We start from the raw sequence: 16,397 nt of genomic DNA, 5'->3' as shown, positions 1-16,397 counted from the left end.
AGTTCTCCCAGCTGATTTAAATTCTAATATGCTGTGGCGTTCTGATAATGGTGTGTACTGGTGCTGTAAAAAAAGGAGAATATTATGAGCTGTAAGAGATGAGCAGTTGATGAGATGAGCAAAACAAAATTGCATGATTAGCGCCAGGTGTGGCAGGGCACACTACACACAATCAACCAAAACACATCAAAGCTTTCTCTCTGCAACCACTGTCTGTCTTCATGTATTTTTCTCATTCACTTTATCTCTATGTAGTTCATTACAAAATTCATTTAATACACCTTTTGGTCTCTGGTGAGTTGTTGTCATATTGTTATCAAGAGTGCATAAACACCCACTTTGTCTCATTTATTAGCCTGATTAAATTGTTTTTATTTTTCTTCCCCTCTGTTGGTCTATCATCCCTACATCTCAAATGTCTATTTTCAGCTTTTATAATCATGAAACAATAGCATAATAATAATAATAATGATAATTTCTTCACACACTCTGCTGAAATGGCAGACTGTGACATGCAGGCTCATCACTTAGTTGATTCATAGTCAAATGTAATCATACATAAATATCATACATAATACACAAATGCACATGCACGCACATACAAACACACACTCAGACACAAACACACACAGATTAACATTAACAGGTGTTTTTGTGACACAGCTAGATCTGAAGCTTCCAGTGTCTCGTGATTAAATCCCCATCTCCCTGGTGGAGACGAGGATGTTCCTGCTCTCCATCCTCTCATACACACTTGACACCATCTATCTCTCTCTCTCTCTCTCTCTCTCTCTTAGTCTACAAAATGACTAATTCATTAGTCACAGTAACAGTCAATGGTTGTCAGTCCTGTTTCTGAATCTGTGCACACAAACTCACACCTCTCATTTTACTGCATTCATAGAGACCAATTGCTAATGCATTCTCAGACTTTCATCCAACCATCACAAATCAAACCCTTACCCTAACCGAAAAACCAAGTTTTGACCCTGTAAACCACCATTTACACCTTGTGGCTTCCAGCATTTTGATCCCAATAAAAATATAAAGCGCCAAAATTACAGTGGCTCACAGTTTTTGGACCCCACAAATATATCGAAACAAGACCTGAAACACACCACCTGATGAAGAGGTAGGGGATTATCCAGGTCGAAGAGCAGATCTGTGTAACCACTTGCTCAGCCCTGTCATATTGTGTCACTTTACAGATTATAATTTGCTTGATGGAGTATTACCAAAATGTGATGTGAAGTGCTTCCGGGCTCCATAATCATACGGTCACCATACTGTGCTCTTTAAATCAGAAACCCTTAATGTTTTTAGACACACTTATTATGTGGGCTGTCTGTATCTTGATAGCTGGTGCATGTATTGGCATTAAATTTTACCACATACAGTAAATAAATCGAAATAAATCGAATGACTTCAATGAGCCTAAAAGAGAGATGAGGCATTGGTGAGGGAAGAAGCCATCTCCTTTTGGTGTAGATCCAACAATTTTTTTGTAACTTTCTATTATGAAATGAGGTTTTTTTGTTTGTTTGTTTTTAACATTTTTGACAATTTCAAAGAAAATATTGTGTGTTTGTGTGTGTGTTCTGAGCAGAGGTGTGAGACTTGGTGGATCAGTGTGGATAGGCAAAGAATTTTAGAGCAACACACTGTAAATGTTCATACCTTACTACATGGCATTATCCAGTAGGCGATGGCTAGGAAGGGCAAACCTACAGCGACTCCCAGCACTGTCCAGCACTTCACCCCGACGGACTGTTGCCTCAGACCAGGCAGGTTCTCATACCATATAGTCAGCAGCTGCTGCTGGCAGTTGGGATGGGCAACAAACTGGACAGAGAGATAAGAAATTCAGATCAATGGAGAAGAAAAGGGGAGAATATGGAGGCACAGGACAAGCAATGTGAGAGAGTACAGGAAAAGAGAGAAGAGGGGAAGAGAAGATCAATTAGTAAACATCAATAGAGATATTTTCAGAGAAGCAATAGTGATTTGCTGCACAAACAACCTGTTCCTACACTGAAATGGCTCAGTGGTTACATCAAGGAGGGAGCTGGCTTTACATGAAGACAACAGATGCTTGGTTATGTTGGGGTTGAATCTGCAGAAAAATAGTGCTCATTCATGCTTGTGTTGTGATTCCATTTCAAAAATAACTAACCGGTGAAGAGTTTTCTGTAATAAAGGAAGCCATTTGTTTTGTTTGTTTTACTGTCCACTCTCCATCTTTCCATTCAATATGTCCTACCATCCTGTTAATTTATTCATACTAAAAGAAGCATTTTTATGCAGTATAAAGTACGACACCAATGGCATCTTTATTATTAAAGTATGTGTGCTGTACTTGGCACTTTTAAGTGCCTTAAAATTACATGGGTATGCCAGTATAAAATGAATGAAATTCAAAATTATACCATATTCATGAAGAGGGCTTCTGGTGCCCTCTTTATGTTAATATTCAAGGTATTCCTTAGTAGCTGAGTGTGCAGGCTGCCTTTCTATTTAGAGAACATCCACTGTGTATTCATTACCATCAAAATATATTATTCACAGCTGCCCCTTTGCATCATTTAGAAAGAAAAAATACCAGCTAGCAGGTTGACAAATCAATTTAAGATACAGTACGCATAAGAAAGCAGGCTACAAATAAGAAGCACTGAGTGTTCACATTCATTACTGATGCACGTTTGCTTTATTAGATAAGGCTTGGTCAGGTATTTCAGTGTCTGCTGACAATATAACTCCAGGAGAGGATGTGACAAATGGAAGTTACCACTGGTGTGGTGAGGCTGTAGACTAGGATGGATGTTTTTGTTCCAGCTGGAGGAAGGATGTGGAACAACAGAGCAATCAATGCTCAGTAGGCAGTCAACCAGCGTAACAATCAAACTCGGTCTGTTTTTTGTTTATCATTCACATCCATGAGCCGGGGAACACGTGACGCCTGGTCAAACCTGCTTCCTATGATTTTCATCATCACACACGTGGACATTTTTTATGTGCACTCAGAAAGGAACAACACACAACCATAACAACACTCCACATAACCCTTCTTAATGTAGTCTTTCCACTGTCCACTGACCAGTCTATTGACCCGCTGACCTATGACATGAACCCTACCTCTGTCCACCAACATGCATTGCACATGCTCCACCTGGTTTCCATGGCAATCTGTCTCCCCCTCCCTCCCCTCCCCTCCCCCCTGTGTAATTAGCTCCAAGAGTACTCGTCACGCTCTCTTGTACAGGATAAAAACACAGCTCAAATAAGCACACAAACACATGCACATACACTACCACGTTAACATGTGCACACATACACACACACAGGATTTGCTTGATTTTAGAAAACATGCTGCACATGAAGGTCAAACAGAAACCTGTGTGTGTGAGAGAGTATAGCAGGGGGAAATGGGGAAAAGGGATTTGGTTTGACATTTAGTAAGAACACCTCTGCTCAGCAGGGATTTGTCTGTCTGACATCGAGGCCGGTTTGTTGTTTACACTGGACCGTCTGAGGTCACAGACTCAAAAATACAGGCAGACATACTGTACTGTACTGTATGTACATGTGCAAAATTACTCATAGACACTTACATGCTTACACACAGAGAAATGTGCAAGTGAAGTTACATATAAAACAGCACAGTAAAAGACTGTTGGTATTCTTCCATTTAAAACATATTCAATTATTACACATAATGAACCTTGACATTTGATAGGAACATTTAAAACCAACAAACCTAAATAAAATAATCCTTATGCAACTTTGTAACGTGGTGTGATTCTTTCATTGATTTCATTGCAATTTTTAAATCTGTCTTTCTTCACATGAATGTCTGCCACAGTAGCTGGTTTGCACCAAGGACTCTTAAGTGGATTGAAATGTGGTTCTTCTAACAAGTTCTTGTATCAAATCAGTTATCGATGCATTACAAAGAATCTTTTGATCTATCCCCTTGCATGGGGATCTGCAATGATTTTAGCCACAATCGTCATTTGATTTGTCTCCATCTTGACAGCTTGTGCATGGACAGACATTTGATTTAACCATATGTCCTCTGAGAAATAATTACTCTCATGAGCCTGAACAAGGGATGGGGAATGGACCATAGAAGAAACCATCACATTTTGGTGGGTGTTGATCCAGGCATGTGAATTGGATTTTTCAAAATAACTTTCCATGAATGGGATGATGGGAGATTTTTTCTTAAATTATTGCCAATTTTTCAAGACTTAATACCAAGCTTATGAAAAAAAGCTTATATCAAAGTGGGGGCCTGTGTTACAATAAGTCAGAGCCAAATTTCTCAAAAGACATGTTATCAACTTTAATTGTGGCAGTAGACAGTTGAATCATCAGTAACATTTTAGCCATCTTACCTTCTTGACTTCATACTTGATGGCCAGTTTGACACGGCTGAGGCAGGGACGGTTGTAGGCGCTTGGGGGGCACTGGTCCACGTCACCATTCAGTATGGCTTCCACTTCCTCTGTGTTCCGACAAAGGTCCAACACACCCACCACAAAGTCTTTGCACTGCATGGACAGCTTACGGTAGTCATTCTGCATGGGTTAAGGTTGGACAGTTTAAGGGGAAAAGGGAAGAGAAGCTTGAGTTATCACCTAATGTAAACATCAACTTTGCACCATTCATATCGGCAGCTGGTTACCGACTGTTCACCACTGTGCAACAACCATGATGATCAACCATCAAATCATCATTGTGCCTTCAGCTGCTGTCTGTTTTGAAGCTTTTAACTACATTCTTTGGCTTTAAACATGTTTTTCCTCTTTGCATGGGCTCACATAAACAAATCCTGTGTGTCCCCATCTGTCCACAACAGTCACAGTAGCTGATGATCAGTTGTCAACTCACCTGACACCCGTGTTTGCCTTTGTAAGGAACAGCCAGGGACATTCTGCATTTTTAAATAACATTTTTTTATCATTGTCAACTGCTTCTCCTGTCCTATGTGCCTGTGGATCATTGGTGGTGTGGGACCTCTTTTGTGTGAGTGACGTTAAGCCTTTTGTTTCTTAATGACTTGAGAAAAATAAACATATTTATTTGCAATTTCAATATAATATTGCTTGAGTTTAAAAATAGAAGGAAAGGCACCGTGGTGTTTCTAATGACACACTTTTATTTCCTCATACTGTAATTGCCAACCCACAGTGGTGTGTATGTTTGTGTTTGTGTACCCTTTGTCATTCTAACAGTGATCTAAAATTGGAAAATAACTTGAGTCATACTTCAGTGGCACAGTGCACACATCAGCAGAAACAACACCCATAAAAGCTGTATACGTAAGAGAAACCCCAGCCCAAAACTCATCATCATTTCATTCACCTTCAACTATAGTAACATTCACCTGTGATTTAGAGGTGTCACAGTTGTCAGAGATCCGGCCAGTCATCTTGAGGTCAACCAAAAGCATAACATAGGTCCATAATGTCAATAACACAAGAAAGACACATTTTTCAGTCTATAATGACAAAACATTGATGGTTAGAAGTTGAAACAAATGCATTTCAGTTATGAGTTTAAATTATTTAATTTTGTACCAGTGTGCCACTTGAATGGGTATTCACTGTCTCAGGTTTTTAAAAAATTTAAATATAAATTAAAATTGTTTATTCAAACCTTGTTGTTGGCATCTTTGGTGAAGTAAAGCCAATACTGTCACTGTACTTTGTCCATAATGGAGAAAATGTGAGTTTGAGAACAACAAATAAAGTGATGGCACCTCAAATCTGCACAACCCCCAAAGTCCTGAAAGTTTTCCTTGTGCCTACTGTACTACACCATAATAATGTGTGGGCACAAGATAGAAAATATTGTACCTCAGGTCCCTGGAGGCTTAACGAGCCACTCACTATTGTCAAATGTAAAAACTGAATTGAGCTTTTACTATCAGAAACCTGGGACCTAATATATTTCTTCTGTAACTAATCCCTCTCAGGTTCTTCAATCATCTCTTCCCTTTTGTTCCTCCCCTAAGTAGTCCAGTTTTAACCTTCTGCCTCCCAAACTTTTGACCCCCCACCATTCATTAACCACTCTTTTTCTTTTGTACGCCACCTCTCCCCTCTCCCCTCTCCCCTGGCTGAGTCTTTCCCTCAGCAGCTGGTTTTGAGTGGGGAAGCACACCGGGGCTTCTGGCAGGTTTAAAGTCCCTGAGGAATGATTCTCATTATGCATTCACCACCATGCTGGTATTGTGCTCAAGCATACAATTACAAGTGTTGATGATGGACACTTGGATCAAAACTTTCACATATTTCTCCCCAGCAGAGTCATCATCATTTAACACCTTGAGAAATTACCTGTTTAACTCCCTCTTTGTTGTAGGCCTGCTGCATGCATATGACATATTACCCATGTAGGGACTGTACTATATAGTGGTACTGGATCCATTCTGCCAGCATTAAATTAATATGATCTGAAATATAAAATCCTCTAATCAGTTTTGCAAAGATGCAGTGTGTTGTGTGCTATTAATAATTAACATACAGTAACAGCTGCAATAAATGCGCACATGCAAGTAATATTTTTTTTAATCCAGAGTACCCAGCTTGGATTTATCATACATTGAAACTACTGTAAATTAAACGGACAAGCATGGTTGGTCAAATGAGCCAGAAGCAAATTAAGAATTAAACTCTGGGAATCGACCAATAGCTGCTTGCATCCATTGCCCTTCTGGGGGCATGAAGCAAAGCACAGCATTTGGTGTATGTTACCTTTAGGCTGCTGAGTGAAAGAAATCAATTACAATCTCATGTCTGTTTACCTTTGAGGGCAGAGCTTCGGGGAAGTACTGGAACAAGAACGCTTTCTTAATTAATTCCATTTGCATCGTGATACACACATCAAGAACACAAACATACAGACACCACACACACACAGTCCATGTGACAATCCAATCAAAACTCTCCAGGTATGTGATTTTTGCCTTGGGCGTTGAGATAAAGGAAAGAGAGTGATGCTGTGAGATTGAAATTGGAGACAGAGCACTGTGAAGCAGAGTGAAAATGGTTACAGATGAGTGGACTGAGGGGGATATGAGCCAAGCCTTAAACATGGAGAGAAAGAGAAAGAGAGCGAGAGCGATGGCAGATAGAGAAATGAGAAGAAGAGAGAGTGGACATCCACCACTGTCACTTTCTCACTTGCTGTCCGTCTCGACTCTCCATTTCTAACAATATGAAAAGAAGCCAAATTAAACTACATAAGCTAACTCAAACTGGCAGGATACAAGAGCAGACTGAAATGTGATTTAAAAAATTAAATGACAACCCCCTTCTCCTCCTCCTCCTCCTTATTTTCTCTCTTTCTGTCTTTCCTAAGGGTATGTGGAAAGTGAGTGTCTATGTGTGTCCAGAGGCTCATAAGAGATTGATGGTCTGTCTTGAGAAGTGATGTTTGAAGATAAATGTGTGGCTGTTAGGGGGTCCTGATGTGCTTTTAGCAGTCTCTTCATAATCATCCAATATTTGTGCCTGTTGGTGAGAAAATTGTATTTGTTTGCACTTTGCAGTGTGCACATGTACACTGATTATATAATATTGATTTGTGAAGTTTTTGCTATATATTACTTTTTCAGGCAAGCACGTATGTTTGGAATAAGAAGGCATCATTAAAAATGCCATATTCATTCTCAGTGACATACACCTCGTGTTGCCCTAAGTTTTAGTTGCAATTGACTTCCTCAGGACTCTCTAAGATTATTTGAATAAAGTTTTAACATTATTTGATATTTCAGTGTAATAAGAGGATGGTGTGAAGAGGGACAGGGAGACAGTGGGGTGATAATGAGATGCTAATGAGACAGATGAGCTCCAACACAACTCTGGTCCCTCAGGTGAGCCCTTCTCATTAACTTGTCTGGAGATGGGGAATGGTATGACAAGCAGAGAGGCCGAGTGACAAACAAAGGTGGGCAGCAGGAGGGAGGAAAGGACAGAAAGAAATGAAAAGACCATGAGTGACAAAAGTAGCAACACATGGGCGGACAAAAAGAGGCAAATGAGAGAATGAAAGACGGAAATTGTGATGTTATCAAAGTCATGTCATCTGATTTGTTCAATGATATGATCAGACTTTCTGTATTAATGTTCTTGACGATAAATGTAATTCAGTACATGATCAATGGGATGATGATCTATGCAGTGTCTGTCATTTCAAAGTGACACGAACACAACCAAAACTTTCTGCTGGCTTTGGGAATAAGAGCTGATACAGAAAAAAGGGCTCTTTTCTTATATACTGTGCAAAATAAAACTGTCAAAAGATATCAAGCCACAGTTCCAGCAAAGTCGCTTTTAATAAGTCTCCCTGCAGAGAGACAAAGGGCGACACTATGGTTTAGATTTCTTGCAATTATTGCCATGCTAAAACCAGAAAACAGTGTGGAAAGCTGCAAAAATACTGTAGTGGTGATGTTTCTCTTTCTAAAACAATGATGGAGATGGAGGCCAGAGAAGTGCAATGTGCAATGGTTGAATTAAGCACAGATGCTATTTAATTGTTCACTGAATTATGGTTGTATCATATATGATCTATCAAAGATTAATGTCTGTAATTTGTATACATTTTTTTGAGTCAGTTGAGTTGTTATCCAGGAATTTTTCTTCTCATTTGCCAGTTAGAGTGGTAACCTCAATACCCCAAGCCAACAGAACTGGGACAGATTCAGGAGCTGGCACCATAGGGGGAAATCATCATCCTCTGTACCTCATACTGATACTTGAAGCTTGTCCAAACCTGACATGCAATGCAAGTGAGTGAGTATGTTGTGCCCCCTGCCTGAGCCAATCAACCTGCTTCAGGGCAGATGCTAGCACACCCAGGTAGGTTGGATTCCTGTTAATGAGACAGTTTACAGTTACCTTTACAACCTCAGCTACAAAGATACTGTGGTGTTTGTGTTCATGTGTGGGGACAGCTACAGTATGTGTCAAAGATAGAAAGAGCTTAGATCCAGCCGGTTCAAACAATATCATAAACTATTACCCACATGAGCAACATAACTTTCTACAACACAGGCAAACATGCACACACATGCACTCCTCTTGACGTCTTTCCACCACCAGCTTTATGAAGTAAACAAGGATTTGCTATGCAGTCATTTTTCAGGGTAAATGTCCAAAAATTGCTCACATTTCCCCATATATTGTTCCACTGTGCAATACTTATTTCACCACATTCTGAGGAAAGATTGCATTGGTAATAAGTTCAGAAGAGCAATAAACAGCTGTTGCCGCACTGGGAAATCCATTCAAAATGAGAGTCTAGTGACTACTATATGTTGAGTTGTTGGCAGGAGTGGGTTGACACATTGCCAGAGATGGGTCTTAACATTTTCATACAGCTCGAGATTCAAATTCTGCCTAAACTCTGCAAAAAGTCATAAAAAACAACCCAGCGATGAAGATGTGAGGGCTACAGTCACATCTAAAGAGATTATATATAATTTGCAACACTGTTCTGTCACTCCATAATAGGCAAAAATATAAAATAAGTATGCAGAAACCACCTCACCTTAAACTCTGTCTCAATGTTGGCCAGTCTTGCCAGTTCGTTGCTGAGCTCCAGAGCAGTCAGCACGGGGTCTTCACTGCTGAGCGACAGGTAAGCTGCACTGGCCAGGCCCTTGTAAGCGTTCATCCTGGAGCGTGAGTGACTGAATGAGTCCTTCTTCTGTTTCTCCACACATTCTGAACACTTACAGAAGTAGTCGTGAGGCCTTTCTATACGTGCGCCCTTTGATAGAAGGATGTGGACAATCTCATACTCCTGGCAGTGAGCAGCCAGGATGATTGGCGTGACGTCATGCGAAAAACGTGTTCCATCTTCATCGTAAGCGTAAAAGTCGTCATCACGCATCTCCTGCTCCAGGGGGCTTAGAGCCAGTCGCAGGCCCCCACCAAAGGCAGGGTGGCCGAGAATGGCTTCAACGATTCGGACGTAACCTTTGGAGATAGCCAAAAGCAGGCCATCTCCAATCCTCGCCAAACCATCCTTCTTCAGCAGCAGCTCAGTCACTTCCAGGTGCTCGTTGCCCACCGCCAACTGTAAAGCATTCTGACCCATGTAGTCAACACAATTGAAGTTAAGGGTTTTGGATTCTTCCAACATTTTGCGAACCACCGGAATGTTCCCGTATTCGGCAGCATCCATAAAACGCTCCTCCTCTGCAGTGAGTGGTGAGCCACGTTCATTGAACATGTAGGCCGGGCCCCGTACTGCTTGGCGACGCCCCTTCTCCCTCAGAGTAGTGTGCCGGCGATGCATGGCCTCCACCCTGTAGACAGGACAGAGGGGGAGGAATCTGTTAGACACAGCAAAATGACAAGGATTGATTTGATAGGAGACGCTGGAGAAAAAGAAACCATGAAAGATTCAGAAAACGGTGATGGAGAGGCGAGCAAATGATAGAGGTGAGAGTAAATTACAGAAGCAATACTGACTGTGGTTTAACAAGGCAAACAGCATAATTGCTGTCACACAGTTGGCAGTGCTTAACGCAGACTTCTTCACTGACCTCAGAGAAAGCTCCTACACGACATCTGTTATATATCTGTCTCTGGCCAGATCAATGAACCAATAGGCTACGTGGGTCAAAGCTGACACGAGGGCATTTCAGGTCAACAGCTCTGCTTGGCAAGGGAGAGATAAAGCTGTCACCTTAATTGGCACTGGAATGACAAACTCACACACTATGAGTCAGTGGTCATCCAAAATGTCTCTTTATCCAGCAGTGAAATGGTCTTAACCTATCAGAGGAATGTGCATGCATTTCCTGTTCTAAGCAATGTGTCTTTATTTATTTTACCTCATAAATAAGGCAAGGTTTCCAAACACCATCACAATCCCAGCAGGACTGAGTAGGTAAACAACCATCACCAATTGGGACTTGTCAAATAAGAGAATAATAACAAGAACTGGCTGCACCTTCACCAGAACCCTTGGTAATCACCACTGTTGCTGCAAAACACATTATATTGCCTCTTTTGTATTCCTCCGATTGTATTTTAGAAACACAAAGATCTGTCACACTGTGTGTACCTGCTGTGTGGTCTGACACTCTGACCCACATAGGGGAGAAAGCCTTGATGTTCCACAAAGCTGGAAAATTGAGAGAGGAAAAGCCTGAGTGACAATGTGGGAGCAGAGCAAAATATACTGGACAATACTGCAATACAAGCTCTGAAATGACAAGCAAGAACTGGAAATCAGGAGCGGCGCTGGTGAAAAATTATAACCCACAACAGTTTGATTTTCCACCATGTTATAACTAATTCAGATTTGGGATTTAATGTATGCTAATGTGATATCATGTCACTCAGAGCACAACTTGACCAACTGTTACTGAGTGATTTAAAATGAATTTCCAATTTATCTTTGCATGTCAGCATAATCTGAATTGGTGCTGTGACCTTGCAAATAACAAGGGGTCCAGTTTCACAATAAGTTGTGTCACCAGCATAAAAAACAGGTTGTTATTCAGGTCATTCGCCATTCCACATAGATTGCATGTGCGTGTGTGGATTGTGTGTCTATATGTATGCACAGAGACATTGGACATCCAAGGAAAAGGTGGAACTGGTGGGAGTATTTCCTGGGGGCATTGGAGGAGGTGGAACCGCAAAGATGAAGAGAGCTCACCAAGTCACATCACCACGGGTGTGACTTTCTGTATGTGTGTTTGTGCACACATAGTATGACTATGTGCAGGAGAGACTGTGGTTATCAGTGTGCGATTAAAGTGTATAAAAGATCTGTGGCTCTTGATTTTCAATTTACACAATCTGCTGTGCCTAAGGCTGCCAATCAATGGTAGATGCCTCTCTCTTTCTTTCACACACATACAGAAGCATGCACAAGGATAACTGCAGACTATCTCACACGTGAAGACACAAGAATACATATGTGGACATAACAGGCAACCAGAAGAACATCAGCCCCTTGATTAAGCGTGTTAAATGTGGACCCCAAATCTATAAACTGTAAAATGTGATGCAAAGCAATTGGGTGGCCTCAATACAACCTTTACATGCTGTAGATAAGAACAGTAGATTTTTTTTGACTGTGTCAAAGAGGTGTTATACAGGATTATACTTTGTGCTGTGGATTCGCTACAATCCATTATCTTGCAAGGTGTATCTAACATCTATACCAATCCTCCACCTCCACAGACACCATCTCTTTCATGGACATATTTGTAAGTATTGGAAGGATTCCTCATAAATGAGGGGACAGTCTGGCTGCCAACCCATTTAGATAACCTTATAGACAGGTAATGAATTGCTATTTTCCATCTCTCTCGATCTTCCTCTCCATCAATCTCTGACTGTTTGTGATTCTGATGTGAAATAGAATTTACCTGCATCATTTCTGTGTGGAATTAGAGTCACACAGACAGGAGGAGGGAGACACAATGGAGATGGATAGATACTATGTGTGTGGGGAGCAGATAGAGACACAGAAGAATGAAAAGAAAAATAAGTGTGTAAAGGAGGAACTGTATATCTTTAAGTCTGCCCATGGAAAGTGTGAGTAATTGTATTGATATGCCATCATATACTATTGTAGTATAAGACTTGAGTTAAGACTCAATAACTCATTATATTGCCATTGTTACTTTAGGCTTTATTTTCCATATGAATGTAGCAGAATTATATCATGCTAAAGGAAGACATCCTACTACATTTTCTTTTTTTAAAAAGCATCACATTTAATCTCATCCCACTTGCAAGTCCATTCTTCTGCCTTAATCTTTAAAGGTCAAGTATTGACCCACTTGGGTACAGAGGCCCGTCAAACAACAAGTCACATGTTTTTGTCATGTATTTATAACAACAATATGTGACTTGTTTGACGGGCCTCTATACCCAAGTAAAACCAAAATAATAACTGAGAGTCACTGAAATTGTCTTGATTCGAAGTGGGAACTGCAGTGTCAGCAACCTTTTCACATTGCATTTGATTTAGTGTTGGTAAAAAACATTTGAACCTATGATTATAGACTTCAATTCCTAAACCTCACAGCAACAATGTAGCTGTTGCTGTGTCTACCCAGCTCTCGTTTTGATGCTGCATCCAAGTCAGAGGCTGCTGCAGATCACTGAGGGAGCCTGTCCAAGCAAGCTGCTCTCTCTCCTATTAACAACCAAACTGTCAGAAACTGGAGACACGATCTCACATGACGGCTACTGGTGATTCCAACTATCATTTAAACTCCAGCACAGCCCTGCAGATATCTTCCATGATCTAAAGGCATAGTTATTTCACATACTGGATTATACTTGCAAGTGTGGTGCCAGGAAAGTGTCTCTTGTTGATAAAATATATATGTAGCTCATCTAAGCAAATCACTAAGCTGGTTCAATCTAAGCTACATTCCTGGTCTGTTGGGGTGTTTTCAAATTTTCACAGTGTGCAGGTGGTTTTATAATTGGTTGTGTATTTGGCATATCAAAGGAAGTGGGTAATATTTACTGTAAAAAGAAAACAGACTAATCAATCTAAAAACTGGCATGCTTGGAATGATAGTAATGCAAATGTCACCTTAAGTTGGCTCTAAAATGCAACACCTCTGATATGGTGTTTTTTTCCTGTTAATTTGATTTTAAAAAACACAGAGAAATGTAAGGATTAAGGCATGAGCACTGAAAAATGTGATGAAAATGTAAGTGTAAACAACCTACTTCGAGAACAGCTTTGGAATATACTGAACTTCTCATAAACTCTGTATATTAACTTTTAATTTGATGAACATGTTCTTTTTCTCACAGCTGAATGTTGTGGGACTGGGTTATCTCTAATCAGTTCAAGCAATCAACCAGATTACATCATTTACTGGTGAACATGAAACAAAGAGCCCATGTGAAGAAGAGGAATCAGGTGTGAAAGAGAAGTTTTGACTCAGCAGGAATATTTACAGGGCTGACTAATGAGTTAGTATTTTATCAGTGCAGGCATGAGCAGAATACTTGAAAAGAGTTACACTCCGAGCCCCCTCCCCCCTTCTCACTCTCTTTCTTTATCAAATACACACACTCACATTGACACTCTGTGAAGCAGTAAATTGCCAATTTTTAAGATCAAAGGTGAGTTGCTCACCATATTTCATTGGTAATGAGAAACAGGCGCTTACACCCTCTCTTTCACAGACACCCAACATTTAGCCTGGCGAGGCATCAGTGAGAGCATACATGCTTTTCCATGCGAGCTGAACACTGGTGTATCAAAGGGGCAGAACAGGGAAGATCAAAGACCCAACACTGAGGCCTGCCATGCTCAATATCTGATACTCATAGCTAAGCTGGCACTGCTACATGAATATCCATTAAGTGTCATAATTTAGGTTCCATTTTGTCTCTGTGGATGTTTCCTTCATGGATGCAATGGATTGCATCCACCAAATGTTCTTGTGAGCACTTATCTATCATTGAAGCAGTTATAGGACAGCTATAAGACAGCTGAAAGGAATTATATCGACATTACACTTGCAAAATGATAGACGGGTTCCCAATCAAGAATGTGACATTGTAGGTCTGCAGTGTGCAAACTGATTGCTGTGGTCTGCCCCAACTCAGTGTCAAATGGTTTGGCCCAGATGACTCTCTTTTTCTCAGGCTAATACACACACAGACTGTTGACCTCTGCTAATGCATTCATGCACTGAAAGTGATCAAGGTACTGTGTCTCAATACAACAGGGGCTGTAGTGGAAAACAACCAAAAGACAGTAGTTCATTCAAACTTACATAAATATAATTATGTCAGGAGGAGAAGGGAAGCTTCAGATCTTCCATTCAGGAAACTAAAAACAATATGTTAGGCTGCACGGTTGCATTTAAGCAAAATTATCAAAAATAAAGTCAACAAAAGTTAAAGTATGATTCAGTGAAGACTTAAAGAGTCTTAGTGGGAAAGCTCCTTCTGAAGGCACCAGTTTTAAATTATAAATGCAATTTGATTGCAGATGCACAACAAATAAATATGAAGATCTGTCACTAACATCTTTTGTATATCCCAGTCCAGGCCCCTATAAAGCACAGCTGAGTGGCAGCCATTGGCACATAGTTGTATAGACAGGTGTGTGCAGGTGGCTGCTTTACTCTACTCTCTCCAAAAGTGACCTCTACTCTTGACAGCCAAGTGGATAAGTTGCCTCTTGACTTTCTACACATTGAAGAGTTCTGGCATTTCCAGACTATTACCCCATGTCCTCTCTCCATAATTGCGAATTGCAGAGCTTACAAATAAGCACATGGACTCTACCCAAGGCCCTGCAACTATAGACATCTCTCATCTCTCTGGATAGGTAAGTTGAAGTTGTGAGATAGTAATAAAATGTGTCTCACGTTTGCCGGGTCTCGGAGTTGAACTCGGGGTCTAAGTGCTCCACGGAGTAGTGGTTCCCATAGTCCGAGAGCTCTGGAGCCCGGTGGAGTCTCTGTCCGCGGTGCTGAAGGCGCTCAGTGTTCGCCGCGCCGCGTCCTCTCCACTTGGGAAACGGTTCATCGTGTCGGTCGTACGCTGCATCTATCCGCACATCCTGGCCGGAGAGAAGCGGAGAGCCGGTGGTATCCCCGCTGCGCTGCTGGAGGAACTTGCGGTGCGGCGAAAAGTGTGGGGAGTCCCCGGGCTCCCGGTTCTCTGGAGAGGGGTGCAGACACTCCGGTGAGGCGAGGTAAGGCGGGTCTGTGTCCCCCAGCAGCGGAGAAGCGGAGGAGAAGAAGTCTAGGGGCCGCTGAGAGGAGGGAGATCCTCGGGGAAGGCAGACAGGCAGAGGTGGAGAGGGAGAGTCGGAGAGATGCGCTCTTTCGCCGCTGTCGCTTTCTTCTGCCTCGTCAGACATTGTGAGAGTTCGACAGCAACATACACTTCAAATTATTTCAGCTATGCGACAGACAAAGATGTTTGTCAAAGTTTCGGCTGGACAAGTTTCCTCTGAGCAGCGCAGTAACGAAGAGCCAAGCCTCCACCTTTACCCGGGCGCTCGCGCTAATTAGAGAGCACCAGAGTGCGCGCGCAGGGCGTCAGCCCTTTACAAAATGGAAGAAAACGTGCAAGTGGCAACATCACAAAACAGCTCAACTTACTTACACTGTGCATTGGCCCAACGGCAGGGAATGTATGCATTTACATTAATATGGAGCAAAGCTGTTAAACTGAACTGTTAGTCTGATGTTGCAGAGTATTTGAAAATGCCCATGTGCTCTTCCAAAAGTTGATATGGTGCTGTTTAAAGAGGTTAACCTATGTGCAGATAAGTACTACAACACAACTGACTTTTAAAATCGTTTGAGAAGAAATACAAGCATGAATAATAAAACAATAAACCATCAAGGCAGAAAGCTAAGAGAGGGA

At 41.3% G+C, this 16,397-nt stretch overlaps 1 protein-coding gene across 3 annotated transcripts in view; it reads right to left on the bottom strand.

The window, feature by feature from the left end:
- trpc7b (transient receptor potential cation channel, subfamily C, member 7b) overlaps positions 1-16,397 on the bottom strand; it is a 61,459-nt gene that overhangs the window by 29,622 nt on the left and 15,440 nt on the right. For 2 of the 3 annotated variants that reach the window (XM_085789779.1, XM_085789780.1), the window contains exons 2-4: positions 9,559-10,321; positions 4,395-4,577; positions 1,678-1,842 (exon numbers count right to left, since the gene is read on the bottom strand). In XM_085789779.1, the coding sequence (XP_085645905.1) occupies positions 1,678-1,842; positions 4,395-4,577; positions 9,559-10,321 (1,111 nt within the window). Of the gene's footprint in view, positions 1-1,677; positions 1,843-4,394; positions 4,578-9,558; positions 10,322-15,388; positions 16,013-16,397 lie in introns of those variants that run through there. The other variant, XM_085789778.1, reaches the window with a different exon arrangement.

The sequence above is a fragment of the Trachurus japonicus genome, chromosome 10, assembly GCF_045865225.1.
Source record: "Trachurus japonicus isolate A0001 chromosome 10, Traja_1.0".
NCBI classification, from domain to species: Eukaryota; Metazoa; Chordata; class Actinopteri; order Carangiformes; family Carangidae; genus Trachurus; species Trachurus japonicus.
The sequence above is the reverse complement of the archived record's forward strand: the minus strand, read 5'-3'. Positions and strand labels throughout refer to the sequence as shown.